This window comes from Pristiophorus japonicus, chromosome 3 (genome assembly GCF_044704955.1).
Source record: "Pristiophorus japonicus isolate sPriJap1 chromosome 3, sPriJap1.hap1, whole genome shotgun sequence".
Lineage (NCBI taxonomy): Eukaryota > Metazoa > Chordata > Chondrichthyes > Pristiophoridae > Pristiophorus > Pristiophorus japonicus.
Window position 1 is genome coordinate 115,079,846 of NC_091979.1, and position 24,389 is coordinate 115,104,234.

The following is a 24,389-nucleotide window of genomic DNA, read 5'->3' on the forward strand; positions in this document are numbered from 1 at the left end:
TGGGAGGCCCTTCGGCTTGGGGTAGTAGCAGGTTCTGGCACTGGGAGGCCCTTCGGCCTGGGGTAGTAGCGGGTTCCGGCATCGGATGGGGTGGGGGTGGCGCACGGGTGTGGCGGCAGAGATAAACTTTTGTTATAAACACTTTAATAATTTAATGGTGGTAAGTTGCTGCAATGTGTAATGTCCTTGTGCAGGTTGCTGTGAGCTGGCTGTGGTATGTTTCACTTTCCAGTCTCAGCCTGCAGTGTGTCCCTGGTTACCGTGGCAACCCAATCTTTTTGGCGCAGATCTTAGGCTCCACCCCCAAAGTCAAAGGACAAGCGAGGCGACGTCAAAATGAACGATTCAAATGGGGAAATTTGGATGATTTTTTTTGACGTAGTTGGGGCCCCCCAAAAAATGAGCGTTACTCTTCAAGTACGCCAAAAAACTGCTTTGGGGAAAATTGAGCCCAAAGAATCTACGGTTGAGAAACAGGCCATTTGTTCCACCTGCTCTATGTCAGTGCTTATACTCCACACAAGCCTCCTCCCACCCACTCTAATTTACCTCTTCCCACCAGACCCTTATACCCCTCTATTTCCTTTTTCATCATGTCTGCATCAAGCCTTCTCAGCGAGTGCCACATTCTCACCATTCTGTTAATGGCTATTCCATTTATCCCCTTTGTTATGAGCTCATCCCAATTCTGGTAATAGCCTCATAAATCTTTCCAGTGCTTCAATGTCCTGTTTGGCAAATGAAAACCTGAACTGCACACAGTACTTCACGTGCTATAGAAATTTAGCATTACCTCCCTGCTTCGTATTCTATTCCTCTAGAAATGAACCCCAGTATTTTGCTCTCTTTATGACTGTTAGCGTTAGTGTTTTCTTAGAAGAATCACTCAACACTCAGAGTCGGTTCCAATGCCTGGCGGCATTTAATAACGCTCAGCGGGGAGGAAACACACAGGACCGTATCCAGGTTTCTCTCCACAGAACAAAGAGTTACATGTACCTTTATATGTTTCACAACAGTTACAAAACAGTTTACTACAGTTACACAGCCCATCACGGCTGGACACAAGCCAATCACAACGATTATAGATTACATATAGGTTCTTTTAACCCAATAGAATTCTCCTAGTATCCAGGGAACCATATGTTCGGTTATTGTCAGCTTGGGCTGATCGATGGCTTTATAGGTTCTCTCCCTAGTTCTTTCATCTGGGAGAAATAATTGGTATATAGCTTTGTTTACAGGAGATGGTTTCCTTCTTATCTCTGTCTTCCCAGGCATTCCTACAGTGGGCCTCACAGGGTTATTGCTCGGTCAGTGAACGTTCAACAGTTCACAGTTTGACCTTACCAACTTTCATTACTACTTTTAGTGATTTATGTATCTGTATTACCAGATCTCTTTACTACTCTACCCCATTTGGTTGTTTACTTTCCAAGAATTAAGTGGCCCCCTTATCTCTCCTATCAAAATTAACAATCTCACACTTCGCTATAATAAATTTCATTTGCCATTTTATCCGCCCAATCTGCAATCCTGTTTATGACTTGATGTATTTTGGTGCAGTCCTCCACATTATTAGCCATACACCCAATTTGGTATCATCTTCAAATCTCAGTATCATACCTGCAATTCCTGAGTCCAAATCATTTGTGCACAGTATATGGTAAACAACAGTGGTCCCAACACAGATCCCTGCAGGACACCACTTCCCACTTTCTTCCAGTTTCAGAAACTTCCCTTAACTATTTGTTTACTGTCCTTGTAACCATCTTTCACTCCAGTCTGTTATCTGGCCCCTGACTCCACACACCCGGATCGTTGTTATGAGTCTCTTACGTGGCACCTCACAGGGTCGGGGGTAATATATTAGCATGGATGGAGGATTAGCTAACTAACAGAAAACAGAGAGTCGGGATAAATGGGTCATTTTCCGATTGGCAACCAGTAACTAGGGGGGTGCCGCAGAGATCGGTGCTGGGGCCTCAACTATTTACAATCTTTATTATTGACTTGGATGAAGGGACCGAGTATAATATAATCAAGTTTGTTGATGACACAAAGATGGGTGGGAAAGCAAATTGTGAGGAGGACACAAAAAATCTGTAAAGGGATATAGACAGGCTAAGTGAGTGGGCAACAATTTGGCAGATGGAGTATAATGTAGGGAAATGTGAGGTTATCCACTTTGGCAGAAAAAATAGAAAAGCAGATTATAATTTAAATGGACAAAAATTGCAAAATGCTGAGTACAGAGGGATCTGAGGGTCCTTGTGCATGAAACACCAAATGTTAGTATGCAGGTACAACAAGTAATCAAAAAGGCAAATGGAATGTTGGCCTTTATTGCAAAGGGGCTAGAGTATAAAAGCAGAGAAGTCCTGCTACAACTGTACAGGGTATTGGTGAGGCCACACCTGGAGTACTGCATGCAGTTTTGGTCTCCGTATTTAGGAAAGGATATACTTGTATTGGAGGCAGTTCAGAGAAGGTTCACTGGGTTGATTCCGGAGATGAAGTGGTTGACTTATGAAGAAAGGTTGAGCAGGTTGGGCCTATACTCATTGGTTTAAAAGAATGAGAGGTGATCTTATCGAAACATATAACATAATGAAGGGGCTAGATAAGATGGACGCAGAGAGTATATTTCCACTCTTGGGGGAAATTAAAACAAGGGGGCAAAGTCTCAGAATAAGGTGTCGCCCATTTAAAACTGAGATGAGGAGGAATTTCTTGTCCGGAGGGTTGTAAATCTGTGGAATTCACTGCCCCAGAGAGCTGTGGAGGCTGGGTCTTTGAATATATTTAAGGTGGAGATAGACAGATTTTTGAGCAATAAGGGAATAAAGGGTTATGGGGAACGGGCAGGGAAGTGGAACTGAATCCATGATCAGATCAGCCATGATGTTATTAATGGCCTACTCCTGCTCCTATTTCTTGTGTTCTTGTGTTATCAAAGGCCTTCTGGAAGTCCATGTATACCACACCCATTGCATTGTCCTTATCTATTCAAGAATTCAATAAGGTTGGTTAAACATGACCTTCCTTTTAGAAATCCATGCTGACTAATTTTTATTATATTCTCTGTCTCTCGATATTTGTTATCTGATCTTTTAGCAAAGATTCTACTGTCCTTCCTATCACTGATATTAAGCTAACTGGTCTATAAATTCTGTAAATTAGTTCTATCTCCCTATTTGAAGATAAGAATGAGATTTGCTGTTCACCAGTCCTCTGGCACAATTCTTTTTTCAATTGAATTTTTATATATGGATACTAGTGCCACTGCTATTTGTTCCTTAGTTTCTTTGAGTATCTGCAGCTAGATGACATGTTTCCAGATATTGGCTAATATTGCTGTGTAACCAGCTGCTAGGAGATGTGTTGGAGCTTGCTTGGGTAACTGACTATTCTTCCCTTCCTGGGGGAAGTACCTGGCCTGCTCTTTGTATTTCTTATGAGTAGGGGAATCTTGGGCTCAAACATGTATTCTATCACTAATTAGCATGAAGTGTTGGTAACAAGCACATTGTGGTCACATCAATAGCAGATTTTATATAATTTTTTGCCCGACTATTAATAACCATCTTCCTCTTTGTCTCCATTATGTTGTACCAACTAACATTGCGCTTTCATTGTATAGCTCAGAAGAAGGAAATGGCAAGACTTCACAAAAAAAGGTACCAACAATATAAAGTCTAACATTTGAAGTAGTTATTTTACTGTATAAAATATTTGGTAAAATTCTTTTTACATTGAACAAAAGATCTGTTGTAACTTGTGTTAACATTTAAGTAGTTACTTTGAAATCTTAACTGCATTTATAAAAACTTAACTAAATTTATATCTAAAAAATGTCGTAATAATAAATGATTTACATGTGTATCTGTGAATAAATTAGCAAAATATCACTCAGTAATAATGCTTTCATTGTTAGATTGTTAGATATTTGAAGCTTAAACAGAATAAAGGATAAAGCCATTTTTTTTACCTGCAGCACAAAGTTATTTTGCGTCAGTTTAGCGTTGGTGAGGATAGACTCCAAAAGAGACAACCCATAAGAAGTATGGATGAAAGTAAGTTCAAAGCTTCCGTGTTTCCAATGGGACTGATAAAGATGCTGAATGTTCCTTCTCCCCACACAGATGACCTCATCAGGCATTTGAAGGGGGAAGGGGGGGAAGAGTTAAAATGGGGGCTTATGTGCTTTGCCTTTGGATCTACTGGAGAGGGGCACTTGATTCTACTCTTAAAATTATTATGGGCATCAATAACACACAAGTGTTTGAGGTAATGGAGCCAGATAGAACTAGAGGCCACACATTTAAATTGAGGAAGCAGGAAGTGAGGTTGAATGTTCAGAACTTTTATTTTTCTCAAAGGGTGATCAACCTATAGAACAGGATTCTGGAGATGGTAGTGGCGCCTGACACCCTTGAGTCTTTCAAGAAGATATTAGGTGCAAAGTCAATGGTAAACATGTGTTGTTTTATAGTTTTATAAATTTTTTATTGTTATCTTAGCTCTCAAATAGCTCAACAGGTAAAAACACCGCAAACCATAGAGGCCAGGAAGATCTTTGAATTAGTCCCTGGCAAGTTGTGAATTATTTCTCAGCTAGGTCAACGGTGGCTTCAATGTCCCCTATCTAGAAAGGTGTGGGCGGGGGTGGGGAGGAGGTCTGTTAGAATTCCCACTCTGGACCAATATCAGGGTTCCCTATTGGAAATGTACACAATTGAGGATGTGATCATGCTTGGTGGTGATTCAGTGGATGGTCAAATAGTCTGTTGGTAGTCCCTGTTGAGACTTGCACAGAATGTGTGCAAAGTACTATAGAAAACATATCCCAGCTAAAGACGAATGGAACAAAAAGCAAAAAAAATGGAGAAGTAATATTTTTTCAAAATTAACAATGCATTGTGATTGTCATGTCGATCCTTTGAGTGATCCACATGAAAAACACAAACCTTCCTTGGCCAAAAAAAGTTCTGTTTTCAGCTGTTCCGTTGATATGTTCCTTACAATCATGCAAAGATGTTGTATCATACATTTTCTTTTTAGTTCTCTTTAAGGTTTACTGCATTGATCATACTTACACCACAATCCGTCTGCTCGTAGCTGCTTCTGTAAAGGAGGTCATCAGTGCTGTAACAGATAAGCTTGGATCAGGAGAAGATCTAATTCTTGTGAAAATGAGCTCAGCTGGAGGTACGTACTTCATCTACAGCGTAAGACAAAGCTATTAAATTATATTTGTTATATCTATCAAAACAAATATACTTGAAATGCTGATCTTTCTGTATTCTGCTGGATCAAACAAAGAATTTAACATTTATTTTAACAATAAAACCCTAGTTTAAAGTTTTACCTAAAAAGGTAACTTAAAAAGAATGAAAGTGTCAATTAAGTGTTCCCTTCAACCCACCAAAACACAGACACACACTGACCTACAGGGGTAGGGCTGGATTTTGAGCTACGCCCAGGTGTAAAACCGGTGATGCAGGTGGGCTGCACTTTATAAAAATCGCCTCATTTCCATTTCCATTGATTTCGGTTTTATGCCTGGGTTTGCAAGTTGGAAATATACCCCAGGGAAACATACACTCAAACTTTCTCTCTTTTTCTCCACAGGTCTGTCATACTTTGTACTGTCACAAGTTTCTTACTACCTTCTGAGCATTTTTCTCCCCACAATATCCATCTGTTGATCTATTTCCCTTTAGCTTCTGTTTCAAGGATTTGCTGTCTCTGCAGCCTTATTCTTTTTCTCTGTTCAATGTAAGCTGGTCTTTTTGTTTCCAGATGTCTCTGCCTAGGCTAGTAGTTTGTTTTTTTCATTCAATTCAGTTTTCTCTTTCTTTCTCCATCGGGTGACTTAGGTTCGCCTGTAGTGCAGGTTTAACAGAATCTGTACTGAGTGACTGTGACAAACAGTCAGGGGAATTAAGTTTCAAGTTGTTAGATTTTTCACTTTCCCAACAGAAATATAATTCCTTTATGTCATTCACTACTATGAAAATGCTGCATAGTTAGAATATTTTTACCATTGGCACGAGCCTCATACTGTAAGGAAACATCAATCATCTGCCTTAATGGAGATGAGCCTTAAATGGATAATGGAAATGAACAGAAGGACCACCTGAACTGTGTTTGATCTAATGAGTTTTTAAACTTTTGATCCAAGTAGATTATCTAATCAATTTCCTAGCATGTGCAGGTAAAAAAAAAAGATATTCTAACGGGGAAAAATATCTGGCTTGAAGCTAAATATCAGAGCTATATGGATAGTAAATCCAAGCAGGTACTGAACATCCAAATAACAGTTACTATCCTACTGAATCAAGGATCCAGATTGTTTGAAAAATTAATTAATGCTTAATTATATTTTGGTTGCAAAAGTAAATCTTGACTCCCATAAAAGTTCTTGCATATTATTGAAGTTTCACTGTCCTGACTGGACTGGTGGGGTCTAGATCTTAATGGAGCAGATATCGGTCGGCGGCATACCTACGGAAAACGACGTGGTATCCGAATAGAATATAAAATTACCTGTTGGGGAGCCTCCTTCACAAATTTGCTGTTTGCCACTGCGTACTGGAGGGCAGTGTAATGGCGCAACATGTGCGGAAACGTAGCTGGGTTCACGTGGGCCTGATGCTCCAATCATCATAGATCGTCATCCCCATTCACAGCTCAACTTCGTTAATTAAACATGCATTCATTTAAACCCTCATTACTACAGCCTTCTGGGATTTAAATATGCACAAACATTTATACAGTACATTTTTGTAACGTATGTAGTGTGTATATTTAATTAATGAAGTTGAGTTATGAATGGGGTTGGTGATCTATGGATCAATTCAAACACCTCAAACGTACACTCAGATCGCGAAAATTTAACAGTCTGACTGCTGAGAACATAGTCACGCATGGCCCTGACCAACTCTTATTTAATTAATGGTTCCTTTGCAATAGCCACAGATCTTTGTACAAAATCGCGAACATTTTATCAAATGCAATGGGAGAAAAAATACAATAGCACTATTTCCCTCCGAGATAACCAAATAATTTGAGATGAAAATTATGTAAAAACAAGCCGAACGATGCTTTGGATCTTTTGAGGTATACCCTTATGCTGATGCAAAAGGTACTGCGCCTGTTTGCATCAGCTGTAAAATTTTGTTGTAACTTGACAGATTTAGCGCATGCACAAGCATGCTTTCAGGGTTCTGCCAATCCTGTTCTCAAGCAGAATACAAGGAAGTGCATGATACTGATTGAATGTCCAATTTCATTTTTTCTTCCTCATTTTCCCAATCAATGGAGGAGTTGTCTTCTCCAGTTACCGTCTTGCACTGGTGTTGAACAACAAAGCTCAGGGGCATACCATAAGATAGTTGAGTATAACTGATCCTTATTCCAGTGCTCTGTGGCACAGTGTGTTTGAGCACCAATATCTGTGGCACCGAGATATTTTGAAATCAATGTTAGAATGTGGATTCAAGACCCACCGAGACCCATATTTAAAAAAGGAGGCAGACAAAAAGCAAGAAATTTTAGACCAGTTAGCCAAACATCTGTGGTTGGGAAAATGTTGGAGTCCATTATTAAAGAAGCAGTAGCGGGACATTTGGAAAAGCAAAATCCAGTCAGGCAGAGTCAGCATGGATTTATGAAGGGGAAGTCATGTTTGACAAATTTGCTGGAGTTCTTTGAGGATGTAACAAAGAGGGTGGATAAAGGGGAACCAGTGGATGTGGTGTATTTGGACTTTCAGAAGGCGTTTGACAAGGTGCCACATAACAGATTACTGCACAAGATAAAAGTTCACAGGGTTGGGGGTAATAGAAACATAGAAAATAGGTGCAGGAGTAGGCCATTCGGCCCTTCGAGCTTGCACCACCATTCAATAAGATCATGGCTGATCATTCCCTCAGTACCCCTTTCCTGCTTTCTCTCCATACCCCTTGATCCCCTTAGCCATAAGGACCATATCTAACTCCCTCTTGAATATATCCAATTAACTGGCATCAACAACTCTCTACGGCAGGGAATTCCACAGGTTAACAGCTCTCTCAGTGAAGAAGTTTCTCCTCATCTCAATCCTAAACGGCCTACCCCTTATCCTAAGATTGTATCCCCTGGTTCAGGACTTCCCCAACATCGGGAACATTCTATTCGCATCTAACCTGTCCCGTCCCGTCAGAATCTTATATGTTTCTATGAGATCCCCTTTCATCCCTCTGAACTCCAATGTATAAAAGCCCAGTTGATCTAGTCTCTCCTCATATGGCAGTCCAGCCATCCCGGGAATCAGTCTGGTGAACCTTCGCTGTACTCCCTCAATAGCAAGAATGTCCTTCCTCAGATTAGGAGACAAAAACTGAACACAATATTCCAGGTGAGGCATCACCAAGGCCCTGTACAACTGCAGTAAGACCACTCTGTTCCTATGCTCAAACCCCTAGCTATGAAGGCCAACATACCATTTGCCTTCTTCACTGCCTGCTGTATCTGTGTGCCACCTTTCAATGACTGATGAACCATGACACCCAGGTTTCATTGCACCTCCCCTTTTCCTAATATGCCGCCATTCAGATAATATTCTGTCTTCGCGTTTTTGCCCCAAAAGTGGATAACCTCACATTTATCCACATTATACTGCATCTGCCATGCATTTGCCCACTCACCTAACCTATCCAAGTCACCCTGCAGCCTCTTAGCGTCCCCCTCACAGCTCACACCGCCACCCAGTTTAGTGTCATCTGCAAACTTGGAGATATTACACTCAATTCCTTCATCTAAATCATTGATGTATATTGTAAAGAGCTGGGGTCCCAGCACTGAGCCCTGCGGCACTCCACTAGTCACTGCCTGCCATTTTGAAAAGGACCCGTTTATCCCGATTCTCTGCTTCCTGTCTGCCAACCAGTTCTCTATCCACGTCAGTATATTACCCCCAATACCATGTGCTTTGATTTTGCACACTAATCTCTTGTGTGGGACCTTATCAAAAGCCTTTTGAAAGTCCAAAAATACACCACATCCACTGCTTCTCCCTTGTCCACTCTACTAGTTACATCCTCAAAAAATTCCAGAAGATTTGTCAAGCATGATTTCCCTTTCATAAATCCATGCTGACTTGGACCGATCCTGTCACTGCTTTCCAAATGCGCTGCTATTTCATCTTTAATAATTGATTCCAACTTTTTCCCCACTACTGATGTCCCGCTTTCTCTCTCCCTCCCTTTTTAAAAAGTGGTGTTACATTAGCTACCCTCCAATCCATAGGAACTGATCCAGAGTCGATAGACTGTTGGAAAATGATCACCAATGCATCCACTATTTCTAGGGCCACTTCCTGAAGTACTCTGGGATGCAGACTATCAGGCCCCGGGGATTTATCGACCTTCAATCCCATCAATTTCCCAAACACATTTTCCTGCCTAATAAGGATATCCTTCAGCTCCTGCTTCTCTCGAGATCCTCGGTCCCCTAGTAACTCCAGAAGGTTATTTGTGCCTTCCTTCGTGAAGACAGAACCAAAATATTTGTTCAATTGGTCTGCCATTTCTTTGTTCCCCATAATAAATTCACCTGAATCCGACTGCAAGGGACCTACGTTTTTCTTCACTAATCTTTTTCTCTTCACTTATTTATAGAAGCTTTTGCAGTCAGTTTTTAAGTTCCCAGCAAGCTTCTTCTCGTATTCTATTATCCCCCTCTTAATTAAATCCTTTGTCCTCCTCTGCTGAATTCTAAATTTCTCCCAGGCCTCAGGTTTGCTGCTTTTTCTGGCCAATTTATATGCCTCTTCCTTGGATTTAACACTGTCCTTAATTTCTTTTGTTAGCCACGGTTGAGCCACCTTCCCCATTTTATTTTTACTCCAGACAGGGATGTACAATTGCTGAAGTTCATCCATGTGATCTTTAAATGTTTGCCATTGCCTATCCACTGTCAACCCTTTAAGTATCATTTGCCAGTCTATTCCAGCCAATTCATGCCTCAAACCATCGAAGTTACCTTTCCTTAAGTTCAGGACCTTAGTTTCTGAATTATATGTCACTCTCCATCTTAATAAAGAATTCTACCATGTTATGGTCACTCTTCCCCAAGTGGCCTCACACAACAAGATTGCTAATTAGTCCTTTCTCATTACACATCACCCAGTCTAGGATAGCCAGCTCCCTAGTTGGTTTCTCGACATATTGGTCTAGAAAACCATCCCTAATACACTTCAGGAAATCCTCCTCCACTGCATTGTTACCAGTTTGGTTAGCCCAATCAATATGTAGATTAAACTCACCCATGATAACTGCTGTACCTTTATTGCATGCATCCCTAATTTCTTGTTTGATGTTGTCCCCAACCTCACTACTACTGTTTGGTGGTATACAGTTTTGGTCTATTGTATACAGTTTTGGTCTCCTAACTTGAGGAAGGACATTCTTGCTATTGAGGGAGTGCAGTGAAGGTTCACCAGACTGATTCCCGGGATGGCAGGACTGACAAATCAAGAAAGACTGGACCAACTGGGCTTGTATTCATTGGAGTTCAGAAGAATGAGAGGGGATCTCATGGAAACGTTTAAAATTCTGATGGGTTTAGACAGGTTAGATGCAGGAAGAATGTTCCCAATGTTGGGGAAGTCCAGACCCAGGGGTCACAGTCTAAGGATAAGGGGAAAGCCATTTAGGACCGAGATGAGGAGAAACTTCTTCACCCAGAGAGTGGTGAACCTGTGGAATTCTCTACCACAGAAAGTTGTTGAGGCCTGTTCACTAAATATATTCAAAAAGGAGTTAGGTGTAGTCCTTACTACTAGGGGGATCAAGGGGTATGGCGAGAAAGCAGGAATGGGGTACTGAAGTTGCATGTTCAGCCATGAACTCATTGAATGGCGGTGCAGGCTCGAAGGGCCAAATGGCCTAATCCTGCACCTATTTTCTATGTTTCTATGTTTCTATATGGTCTGTACACAACTCCCACTAGCGTTTTCTGCCCTTTGATATTCTGTAGCTCCACCCATACCGATTCCACATCATCCAAGCTAATGTCGTTTCTTACTATTGCATTAATTTCCTCTTTAACTAGCAATGCCACCCTGCCACCTTTTCCTTTCTGTCTATCCTTCCTAAATGTTGAATACCCTTGGATGTTGAGTTCCCAGCCTTGGTCACCCTGGAGCCATGTCTCCGTGATGCCATCTACATCATACCCGTTAACTGCTAACTGCGCAGTTAATTCATCCACCTTATTCCGAAAACTCCTCGCATTGAGGCACAGAGCCTTCAGGCTTGTCTTTCTAACACACTTTGCCCCCTTAGAATTTTGCTGTAATGTGGCCCTTTTTGCTTTTTGCCTTAGGTTTTTCTGCCCTCCACTTTTACTTTTCTTCTTCCTATCTTTTGCTTCTGCCCCCATTCTACTTCCCTCTGTCTTCCTGCATAGGTTCCCATCCCCCTGCCATATTAGTTTAACTCCTCCCCAACAGCACTAGCAAACATTGGTTCCGTCTGGTTTGTACTGGTCCCACCTCCCCCAGAACCGGTTCCAATGACCCAGGAATTTGAATCCCTCCCTTTTGCACCCCTCCTCAAGCCATCTGAGCTATCCTGCGATTCCCACTCTGACTAGCACACGGCACTGGTAGCAATCCTGAGATTACTACTTTTGAGGTCCTACTTTTTAATTTAGCTCCTAGCTCCCTAAATTCGTCTTGTAGGACCTCATCCCGTTTTATACCTATATGCACCACGACAACTGGCTGTTCGCCCTCCCTTTTCAGAATGCCCTGCATCTGCTCCGAGACATCCTTGACCCTTGCACCAGGGCGGCAACATACCATCCTGGAGTCTCGGTTGCAGCCGCAGAAACGTCTCTCTATTCCCCTTACAATAGAATCCCCTATAACTATAGCTCTCCCACTCTTTTTCCTGCCCTCCTGTGCAGCAGAGCCACCCACGGTGCCATGAACTTGGCTGCTGCTGCCCTCCCCTGATGAGTCATTCCCCCCCCCCCAACAGTACCCAAAGCGGTGTATCTATTTTGCAGGGAGATGACCACAGGGGACCCCTGCACTACCTTCCTTGAACTGCTTTTCCTGTTGGTCACCCATCCCCTATCTGACTGTGTAACCTTTACCTGCAGTAAGACCAACTCATTAAACATGCTATTCACGTCATTCTCAGCATCGTGGATGCTCCAGAGTGAATCCACCCGCATCTCCAGTGCCGCAATGCGGTCCGTCAGGAGCTGCAGGTGGATGCACTTCCCGCACACGTAGTTGTCAGGGACACTGAAAGCGTCCCTAACTTCCCACATAGTACAGGAGGAGCATAACACGTGTCTGAGCTCTCCTGCCATGACTTAACCCTTAGATAAACTTAATTCGGCAACAACAATGCTAAATGTTACTTACTGATAAAGAAAAGAAAAAGAAAAGCTACTTACCAATCACCAGCCAATCACTTACCCCCTTGGCTGTGATGAGACCTTTCGATTTCTTTCTTCTTTTTTGCCTTCTCTCCGAGCTGCAGCTGCACCGGCTGGCCTTTATAGGCTGCTCCTCCACGCACCGCGAACTCCCCGCTCGAAGTCCCGCTGCCTCCGACGCTCACAGGCCTTTATAGGCATGAATAGAGGATTGGCTAACTAACAGAAAACAGAGAGTCAGGATAAATGGTTCATTCTCAGGTTGGCAATAAGTAACTAGTGGGATGCCGCAGGGATCAGTGCTGGGACCCCAACTATTTACAATCTATATTAATGACTTGGAAGAAGGGACTGAGTGTAACATAGCCAAGTTTGCTGACGATACAAAGATCTGCAAAAGGACATAGACAGGCTAAGTGGGCAAAAATTTGGCAGATGGAGTATAATGCTGGAAAGTGTGAGGTCATGCACTTTGGCAGAAAAATAATCAAAGAGCAAGTTATTATTTAAATGGAGAAAGATTGCAAAGTGCTGCAGTACAGTGGGACCTGGGGGTACTTATACATGAAACACAAAAGGATAGTATGCAGGTACAGCAAGTGATCAGGAAGGCCAATGGAATCTTGGCCTTTATTGCAACGGGGATGGAGTATAAAAGCAGGGAAGTTTTGCTACAGCTATACAGGGTATTGGTGAGGCCACACCTGGAATACTGCGTGCAGTTTTGGTTTCCATATTTATGAAAGGATATACTTGCTTTGGAGGCAGTTCAGAGAAAGTTCTCTAGGTTGATTCCGGAGATGAGGGGGTTGACTTATGAGGAAAGGTTGAGTTGGTTGGGCCTCTACTCATTGGAATTCAGAAGAATAAGAGCTGATCGTATTGAAACGTATAAGATTATGAGGGGGTTTGTCAAGGTGGATGCAGAGAGGATATTTCCACTGATGGGGGAGACTAGAACTAGAGGGCATGATCTTGGAATAAGGGGCCGCCCATTTAAAACAGAGAAATTCTTCTCTCAGAGGGTTGTAAATCTGTGGAATTCGCTGGCTCACAGAGCTGTGGAAGCTGGGACATTGAATAAATTTAAGACAGAAATAGACAGTTTCTTAAATGTTAAGGGTTTATGGGGAGCGGGCAGGGAAGTGGAGCTGAGTCCATGATCAGATCAGCCTTGATCCTATTGAATGGCGGAGCAGGCTCGAGGGGCCGTATGGCCTACTGCTGTTCCTATTATGTTCTTATTGAGCACGGAAAATCTCGTCTGATACTCCAGTGCAGTGCTGAGGGAGTACTGCACTGTCAAGGGTGCCATCTTTCAGATGAGATGTCAAACTGAAACCCCGTTTGCTCTCTCAGGTGGACGTAAAAGATCCCATGGCACTATTTCAAAGAAGAGCAGCGGAGTTATCCCTGGTGTTGTGGCCAATATTTAGCCCTCAATCAACATCACTAAAACAGATTATCTGGTCATTATCAAATTGCTGTTTGTGGGAGCTTGCTGTGCGCAAATTGGTTGCCACATTTCCTATATTACAGCAGTGACTACACTTCTAAAAGTACTTAAATGACTGTAAATTGCTTTGGGACATCTGGCGGTCATGAAAGACGCTATAGTCTTTCTTTCTAGATAGCATTACGCAGATAGGGATGAACTCACTGAGCTTCACTTATTTCTCCCCATTTCTTTCAGAAAAAGTGGTGCTGAAGCCGAGTGATGTTTCGGTTTTTACAATAACCAATGTAAATGGGCGCTTGTTTGTCTGTCCAAGGGAACAATTTGACTCTCTGGTATGTATATTCTTAACATCCGTAACTCAGTCTGTATTTTTGTGTCCCAGTATTCTCCCTGTATATTGCGGTCGGAGGGAAGGAAATCTGCTGGCCTTATTTGGTCTGACCTGTATGTGACTCCAGACCCACAGCAATGAGGTTGACTCTTAACTGCCCTCTGAAATGGCCAGCAAGCCACTCAGTTCTACCAAACCACTACGAAAAACAATAATAAGAATAAAACCGGATGGACTTCGGCACCAGCTTTGGACATAACAACAGCACTCCCAGCCCAGTCGACCCTGCTAAGTCCTCCTCACTAACACCCGAGGAATTGTGCCAAAATTGAGAGAGCTGTCCCACAGACAAGTCAAGCAACAGCCTGACATAGTCATGCTCACAGAATCATACCTTTCAGCCAATGTCCCAGGCTCCTCCATTATCATCCTTGAGTATGTCCTGTTCCACCGGCATCCATTAATGTTGGAATCCATTATTAAGGAAGTGGTAACAGTGTGGGTACTTAGAAAATCATCATCTGATTAGGCAGAGTCAGCATGGTTTTATGAAAGGAAAATTGTGTAAAACAAATTTATTCGAGCTTTTGAGGATGTAACTAGCAGGGTTGATAAAGGGGAACCAGTGCATGTAGTATATTTGGATTTCCAAAAGTCATTCGATAAGGTGTCACATGAAAGGTTACTATGCAAGATAAGGGCTCATGGGGTTGGGGGTAATATATTAGCATGGAGAGAGAATTGGTTAACAGATAAAAAACAGAGAGTAGGGATAAACGGGTAATTTTGGCAGGCTGTAACTTGTGGGATGCCGCAAGGATCAGTGCTTGGGCCTCAGCTATTTACATTCTATATTAATGACATAAATGAAGGAACTAAGTTTGCTGATGATACAAAGCTAGGTGGGAAAGTAAGCTGTGAGGAGGACACAAAGAGCTTGCAAAGGGATTTAGACAGATTAAATGAGGGGCAATAAGGTGGCAGATGGAGTATAATGTGGGGAAATGTGAGGTTATTCATTTTGGTAGGAAGAATAGAAAAACACAATATATTTAAATGGTGAGAAACTATTAAGTATTGGTGTTCAGTGAGATTTAGGTGTCCTCGTACAGGAAAAAACAAAACGTTAGCATGCAGGAAGGCAAATGGCATGTTGGCCTTTATTGCAAGGGGATTGGAGTACAAGAGTAGGGAAGTCTTACTACAATTGTACATGGATTTGATGAGACTACACCTGGACTACTGTGCATAATTTTGGTCTCCTTATGAGAAAGGACATACATGCAACATAGGCTCACAAGATTGATCCTATGAGGAGAGATTGTGTAGATTGTGTCTGTACTCTCTGGAGTTTAGAAGAATGAGAGGTCATCTCATTGAAACATATAAGATTCTGCAGGGGATTGACAGGGTAGATGTTGAGAGGTTGTTTCTGTCATGTATTCTACGTGGCTACTGTTGGTACTATCTCAAGATGTGCCACCATAGTACAGCAGTGGGAGACTCGTAGGTTACCTATACAGGTGTGCCTGGCCTAATATAAAAGGCAGGCCACCAGGTGTGATCCTCTGGAGTTAACTAATAAAGGACTACGGTCACTACAGTTCAAATACTACACACTGTCTCCTGGAGTCATTGTTGGAGCATCTAAGGACACAACAACTGGCGATGAGATTACAAACTTTCACGCGGAAATGGCTACCCTTGGTACATTGCAGCAGTTAGCCAATTGTGATGATTGGGATGCCTTTGTGGAGAGGCTAGAACACTTTTTCACAGCAAACAACCTGGCAGGCGACGAACCGGCCGCATTATCTGATAGCCGCGCTATCCTGCTAAGCAATTGTGGGCCTAACGTCTATGGCCTCGTCAGGGACTTGCTGGCACCAGCGAAGACAACGACCAAGTCATACAACGAGCTCGTAACCCTGATCCAAGAGCAACTCAAGCCCAAGGAGAGCATCCTCACAGCCAGACACCGGTTCTATACCCACTGACGGCCCGAAGGCCAGGAAGTTGCGAAGTATGCCGCACACCTCAGGAGGCTGACAGCACTGTGCGAGTTCGGCACCCACCTCAACGAAGCGCTGCGGGACATTTTTGTCATTGTAATTAGCCATGAGGGCCTTCGCCACAAGCTACTATCGGTGGATACCACAGTCACACTGCAGAAGGCCATCTCTGTGAGCCAGTCATTCATGACCTCAACCTGCGGCTCTAGGCAGATGTCTCACTCTGAGGACTCAAACCAGGCAGGTACTGTGCACCGAGTGGCGCCGTTCAGGGGCTGGACTGCAGAGCGCGAGTCCTCTCAGGCAAGAGAGTACAGGCCCCCAAGTCCCTTAACTCAGAGTCCGCCGAGGGGGGCTAATCGAGCAGCACCATGCTGGCATTGTGGAGGGAGTCACAGGGCTCACCAGTGCCGTTTTAAAGACTATGTTTGCAAAGGCTGCAGCATAAGGGGCCACCTTCAGCGAATGAGTAAGAGAAATAGAACTCACTGTGTCGGTGAGGAGTCCGCAGATGGCCATGAATCCAGCATGGATTATGAATTGTTAGACAGAGAGGCAGCCCAATCCCACGGGGAGGTACATAGCATGTTTACCTGAACCACTGAGTGCTCCCTGCTGAAGATGGAAGTCGAGATAGAGGGAAGCCCAGTCTTCATGGAAGTGGACTCAGGGGCAAGCCAGTCAGTGATGAATCAAAGAGCCTTTGAGATGCTATGGGACAATCCGGCTGAACGACCTGAGTTGGTCCCGGTTAAGGCAATGCTGCGCACCTACACCAATTAAATCATCCCAGTCGTTGGTAGTGTGAATGTAAAGGTACTCCATGATGCTGCGATGTACAAGTTTACCCCTATGGATTGTTGCAGGTGATGGACCAACGCTGCTCGGCAGAAGGTGGATGGATTGGATCCATTGGAAGTGGGAAGACTTCACCCCTCCAGCGATCGAAGCCCTCTGCGCTCAGAGGCAAAGGAAGCCCTCACCTGAGAGTGGACCCGGCACTGGAGAACAGACCAGCACGGCACCCGAAACACAGACCGCTCAGCACGACTGTGTGGAGCTGATCCAGCTGAGACGACCCAAAAGCACCTTCCGAGCTCCAGTGGCAGGATTCCGGAGGAAGAAAATCGGATCCAGAAACAACTTCCCAATTGCGGAGGCAGAACCCTGTGAGAAGAGGATCACCGCAGTCGACATCGTGGACGAAGGAAAGATGGCGCCCGAACCACGAGGTGATGTGCTGAAGACAAAGATGGCCGCGGCCAGACCACAAGGTGCAGCACTGATGGAGCAAGATGTGGCACCAAACGGAGAAGCAGATTGAGGTAAAGCAAGCAAGGCTCTCTTAAAGGAGGCCTGCAACCCACTACAATTAAAGGGACAGTTCCACAAATTTAAGCAATGTAACAGTAATTGTAAGCTAGAAACAAAAGGTGCAATGGATTATATAAAGTGTGTAACTGATCATGTAAAATGTGTAACTGATAATCGGAATTGTATACATGCAACCGGCGAGGAAAAGTCGCGCGATTATGTACAATGTGTGATTGATGATCTGAACTGTGCATATGCAACCAGCGAGGAACAGTCGCGTGATCGTGATCGGACCCCTAGAGTGTCCATCATAAGTAAGGAAAAGCTGTGCAATGCAAGATTCCCACTGCACGCAGCCAATGCAGCAGGCAGACACCCATCGGGTGCACACAGGTCCAGCGAACTACCCGATGCTGTAGCCTGCGTCCCGGGGACCAGAGTCATGCACCACGAAGTGTGGCCACAAGCAGCCAACACACACAAGCTGTGGAGCAAGCGACCTCAGCAGGGCAACGGCAACGGTATTGATACCACGCTCTGGGTCGGCTCCATCTCTCAGGCAATCGATGGCACCAGCTGTCACGAGCCTGAAGGAGCAGACTGCACCAAGTCCATACTCCTAGATGTAGGGTCAACCGCCACTGTTCCCCCAGAGGAAAAAAGCACCAGCCAGGATTCCAAACCAAACGACGCCCAGGCCAGCGAGTCAGCAGTTCCCTGTGCACTGCTAGATGACAGCTACTCAGGGAGCAGCTGTGACCCAGGGCGCAAAGAAAGGACAGGGAGGTCACAGACATCTGTTAACTTGCCCGACGCTAGGGACCACGGCAACAGCCCCGAGAGCAGGCTACGCGAGCCAACCGGGTTCCCACTGCCAGCACCGGGCACTGAGTCGCGACACAACCCAGCAGTTCCGGAACTAGCTTGTCCTCAAAGCACCGGTCACCGTATCGACAAGGCATCTAACGTATTTGTCGCACCACGGAACCACAAAAAAAAAGAAATAAACGCGAAACCCATTTACCTGAACTCGAATGTACATGAACGTCAGGAGCCCCCGCCACATCAGTAAGGAAAAGGGGGGGTGAATGGAGTGGTTAGGAACACACACACAAACAGCAACCACCAGCACGCTACTGCACCACTACCCACCCAAGGTTGAGCTGGCCCGCCAGAGGTCAACCAGACAAAACCCACATAGCGCTAAGCCCAGAGCATAGTCAATGCAGAGACGATTTGCACTGAGGGTTCAGGGGGGAGTGATGTCATGTATTCTACATGGCTACTGTTGGTACTATCTCAAGGTGTGCCACCAGAGGGCACAGCAGTGGGAGACTTGTAGGTTACCTGTACAGATATGCCTGGCCTAGTATAAAAGGCAGGCCACTAGGTATGATCCTCACTCTGGAGTTAACTAATAAAGGACTACGGTCACTACAGTTCAAGTACAATACACTGCCTCGTGGAGTTATTGTTAGAGCATCTAAGGACACAACAGTTTCCCCTAGCTGGAGAGTCTAGAACTAGGGGTCATAGTCTCAGGGTAAAAGGTCGACCTTTAAAATCAGAAATGAAGAGGAAGTTCTTAACTCGGAGGATTGTGAATCTTTGGAATTCTCTACTCCAAAGGGCTGTGGATACTGAGTTGTTGAGTATGTTCAAGGCTGAGACAGATAGATTTTTGGACTCTAGGGGAATCAAGGGATATGGGAATCAGGCGGGAAAGTGGAATTGAGGTGGAAACATAGAAACATAGAAAATAGGTACAGGAGTAGACTATTCGGTCCTTCGAGCCTGCACCACCATTCGATAAGATCATGGCTGATCATTCCCTCAGTACCCCTTTCCTGCTTTTTCTCCATACCCTTTGATCCCTTTAGCCGTAAGGGCCATATCTAACTCCCTCTTTAATATATCCAATGAACTGGCATCAACAACTCTCTGCGGCAGGGAATTCCACAGGTTAACAACTCTCCTCATCTCAGTCCTAAATGGCCTACCCCTTATCCTAAGACTATGTCCCCTGGTTCTGGACTCTGGTTCTGGACTTCCCCAACATCGGGAACAATCTACCTGCATCTAACCTGTCCCGTCTCATCAGAATCTTGTATGTTTCTATGAGATCCCCTCTCATCCTTCTAAACTCCAATGTATAAACACCTAGTTGATCCAGTCTCTCCTCATATGTCAGTCCGGCCATCCCGGGAATCAGTCTGGTGAACCTTCACTGCACTCCCTCAATAGCAAGAACATCCTTCCTCAGATTAGGAGACCAAAATTGAACACAATATTCCAGGTGAGGCCTCACCAAGGCCCTGTACAACTGCAGTAAAACCTCCCTGCTCCTATACTCAAATCCCCTAGCTATGAAGGCCAACATACCATTTGCCTTCTTTACTGCCTGCTGCACCTGTATGCCAACTTTCAATAACTGATGAACCATGACACCCAGGTCTCGTTGCACCTCCCGTTTTCCTAATCTGCCACCATTCAGATAATATTCTGTCTTCACGTTTTTGCCCCCAAAGTGGATAACCTCACATTTATCCACATTATACTGCATCTGCCATGCATTTGCCCACTCACCTAACCCGTCTAAGTCACCCTGCAGCCTCTTAGCGTCCCCCTCACAGCTCACATCACCACCCAGTTTAGTGTCATCTGCAAACTTGGAGATATTACACTCAATTCCTTCATCCAAATCATTGATGTATATTGTAAAGAGCTGAGGTCCCAGCACTGAGCCCTGCAGCATTCCACTAGTCACTGCCTGCCATTCTGAAAAGGACCCGTTTATCCCGACTCTCTGCTTCCTGTCTGCCAACCAGTTCTCTATCCACATCAGTATATTACCCCCAATACCATGTGCTTTGATTTTGCACACCAATCTCTTGTGTGAGACCTTGTCAAAAGCCTTTTGAAAGTCCAAATACACCACATCCACTGCCGTGATCTTATTGAATGGCGGAGCTGGCTCGAAGGATTATACAGCCTAATCCTCCTCCTAATTCTTATGTTAGCGGCACAGTGATATACACAGTGGGAGTAGCCCTGGAAGTAGTCAACATTACTCTAGACCCTATAAGGTCACATGGCTTCAGGTCAAGCATGGGAAAGGAAACCTTCTGCTGATTACCACCTACCGCCCTCCCTCAGCTGATGAATCCGTACTCCTCCATTTTGAACACCACTTGTAAGAAACACTGAGGGTTGCAAGGGCACAGAATGTACTCTGGGTAGGGGACCTAAATGTCCAGCACCCAGAATGGCTCAGTAGCACCACTACTGATCGAGCTGCCCGAGTCCTGAATGACCTAGCTGCCAGATTGGGCCTGGAGCAGGTGGTGAGAGAACCAACACGAAGGAAAAACCAACTTGACCTCATCCTCACCAATTTACCCTATCTACATCTATCCATGACAGCATTGGTAACAGTGACCACCGCACAGTCCTTCTGAAGACAAAGTCCCATCTTCACACTGAGGACACCCTCCATCATGTTGTGTGGCACTACCATTGTGCTAGATTCAGAAAAGATCCAGCAGCTCAAAACTGGGCATCCATGATGAGTTGTGGGCCATCGGCAGCAGCAGAATTATATTCCCCCACAATCTGTAACCTCATGGCCCGGCAAATCCCTCACTCTATCATTGCCATCAAGCCAGGGGACCAACCCTGGTTCAATGAGAAGTATAGAAGAACATGCCACGAGCAGCTCCAAGGGTACCTAAAAATGAGGTGCCAACTTGGGGAAGCTGCAATACAGGATTACATGCATGCTAAACAGCGGAAATGGCGTGCTAGAGACAGAACTAACCGTTCCCACAACCAATGGATCATATCAAAGCTCTGCAGTCCTGCCATATCCAATGGTGAATTAAACAACTAACAGGCGGAGGAAGCTCCATGAACTACTCCATCTTCAATGATGGCAGAGCCCTGCATGTGAGTGCAAAAGACAAGGCTGAAGCGTTTACAACCATCTTCAGCCAGAAGTGCTGAGTGGATGATCCATCTCAGCCTCCTTCGGAGGTCCCCACCATCACAAAAGCCAGTCTTCAGCCAATCAATTCATTCCACGTGATGTCAAGAAATGGCTGAGCGCACTGGATACAGCAAAGACTATGAGCCCCGACAACATCCCAGCTGTCGTGTTGAAGACTTCTGCTTCAGAATTAGCGCGCCTCTAGCCAAGCTGTTCTAGTATAGCTACAACACTGGCATCTACCCGACAATGTGGAAAACTGCCAAGATATATCCTGTCCACAAAAAACAGGACAAATCCAATCAGGGAAATTACCGCCCCATCAGTCTACTCTCAATCAACAGCAAAGTGATGAAAGGTGTTGGCGACAGTGCCAATAACCTGCTCACCAATGCTCAGTTTGGGTTCCAGCAGGACCACTCAACTCCAGACCTCATTTGAGCCTTGGTCCAAAATGGACAAAAGAGTTGAATTCCAGAGGTGTGGTTAGAGTGACTACCTTTGACATCAAGGCAGCATTTGACACAGTATGGCATCAATGAGCGCTCATAAAATTGAAGTAAATGGGAATCGGGAGGAAAACTCTCCACTGGCTGGAGTCATACCTAGCACAAAGGAAGTTGGCTGTGGTTGTTGGACGCCAATCATCTTAGCCCCAGGATATCACTGCAAAGTTCCTCAGGGCAGTGTCCTAGATCCAACCATCTTGAGCTGCTTCATTACTGACCTTCCCTCAATCATAAGGTCAGAAGTGGGGTTGTTCGCTGATAATAATGTTCAGTGCCAGTCGCAACTCCTCAGATAATGACGCAGTACATGCCCGCATGCATAGAAACATAGAAAATAGGTGCAGGAGTAGGTCATTCGGCCCTTCGAGCCTGCACCGCCATTCAATAAGATCATGGCTGATCATTCCCTCAGTACCCCTTTCCTGCTTTTTCTCCATACCCCTTGATCCCCTTAGCTGTAAGGGCCATATCTAACTCCCTCATGAATATATCCAATGAACTGGCATCAACAATTCTCTGCGGCAGGGACCTGGATGAAATTCAGGCTTGGGCTGATAAGTGGAAAGTAACATTCGCACCATACAAGTGCCAGGCAATGACTATCTCCAACAAGAGAGTGTCCAATCACCTCCCCTTGACAGTCAACGGCATTACCATCACCGAATTCCCCAACATCCTGGGGGTTATCATTCACCAGAAACCTAACTGGACCAGCAACATAAATACTGTAGCTACATGAGCAGGTCAGAGGCTAGGTATTCTGCTGCGAATGTCTCACCTCCTGACTCCCCAAAGTCTTTCCACCATCTACAAAGCACACATTAGGAGTGTGATGGAATACTCTCCACTGGCTTGGATGAGTGCAGCTCCAACAACACTCAAGACGCCTGACACCATCCAGGACAAAGCAGCCTGCTTGATTGGCAGCCCATCCACCACCTTCAACATTCACTCCCTCCACCACCGTGGCTACAGTGTGTACCATCTACAAGATTCATTGAAGCAACTCGCCAGGGCTTCTTCGACAGCACCTCCCAAACCCGTGACCTCTACCATCTAGAAGGACAAGGGCTGCAAGCGCATGGGAACACCATCTCCTCCAAGTTCCCCTCTAAGTCACACACCATCCTGACTTGAAATATATCATTGTTCCTTCATTGTCACTGGGTCAAAATCCTGGAACTCCCTCCCTAACAGCATTGTGGGAGTACCTTCACCACATGGACTGCAGCAGTTCAAGAAGGTGGCTCGCCACCACCTTCTCAAGGGCATTAGGGATGGGTAATAAAAGCTGGTCTTGCAAGCAACATCCACATCCCAGGAACAATTTTATTTTTTAAGTAAACATATTTGACCTATTGGCTAGTACAAAGAAAGACCATGAGAGGTGAAAAGTGTATTTAATATTACTAGGAACATATGAACTTAATGCCAAGATATAACTAATGTGATTTCCCTCTAGATGAAAGAATACTTGTTGAACATTACACTGATGTTCCTGAGCTTTTGCAAGATGAAAATCCCCAGATTAAGTTTAACCAAAATCCAGAGGAATGAGACAAGGGGTAGATTGGTCCTGCTCAATCTAAATTTATATGATTGGGCATTGATACATGTCACATTTGGTAAAGGATGTGGGATGGCTGGAACAGAAGAGGGATGCAGCACCTGAAGTTGCATCCTTTAATAATTTATTTTATATTCCTACCTTGGCTTGAAGTCTGAAAATGCTTCTCTTGTAAATATCTGCTTGCCGATGACTGGTTTAAAACAGACTTCTCGCAGTCAATGACAAATCCTCATTTTATTATAGATTGTTGGCCAATAATATTCCATAAATGAGCAAAAGTAGGAATCAACTGCAATAGGAATAAATAAAACCGGGTTTCTTAAATTGTTCCACCAATTGAAGCTGGACTGTAAACAATTTAATAAGTGCTTGGAGGACACTAGTAGTGAGGTTGGGGATGGCATCAAACAGGAAATTAAGGATGCATGCAATAAAGGTACAACAGTTATCATGGGTGACTTTAATCTACATATAGATTGGGCTAACCAGATTGGTAGCAATACTGTGGAGGAGGATTTCTTGGAGTGTATAAGGGATGGTTTTCTAGGCCAATATGTCGAGGAACCAACTAGGGAGCAGGCCATCCTAGACTGGTGTTGTGTAATGAGAGAGGATTAATTAACAATCGTGCGAGGCCCCTTGGGGAAGAGTGACCATAATATGGTGGAATTCTTCTTTAAGATGGAGAGTGACACAGTTAATTTAGAGACTAGGATCCCGAACTTAAAGAAAGATAACTTCGATGGTATGAGACATGAATTGGCTAGG

General features: G+C 44.4%; 1 protein-coding gene across 2 annotated transcripts in view; it reads left to right on the top strand.

The window, feature by feature from the left end:
- The window catches only part of rapgef4a (Rap guanine nucleotide exchange factor 4a), a 317,823-nt gene that overhangs the window by 244,656 nt on the left and 48,778 nt on the right, over positions 1-24,389 (top strand). For both annotated transcript variants that reach the window (XM_070875728.1, XM_070875727.1), the window contains exons 16-19: positions 3,644-3,680; positions 3,998-4,076; positions 5,065-5,211; positions 14,135-14,232. In XM_070875728.1, the coding sequence (XP_070731829.1) occupies positions 3,644-3,680; positions 3,998-4,076; positions 5,065-5,211; positions 14,135-14,232 (361 nt within the window). The remainder of the gene's footprint in view (positions 1-3,643; positions 3,681-3,997; positions 4,077-5,064; positions 5,212-14,134; positions 14,233-24,389) is intronic.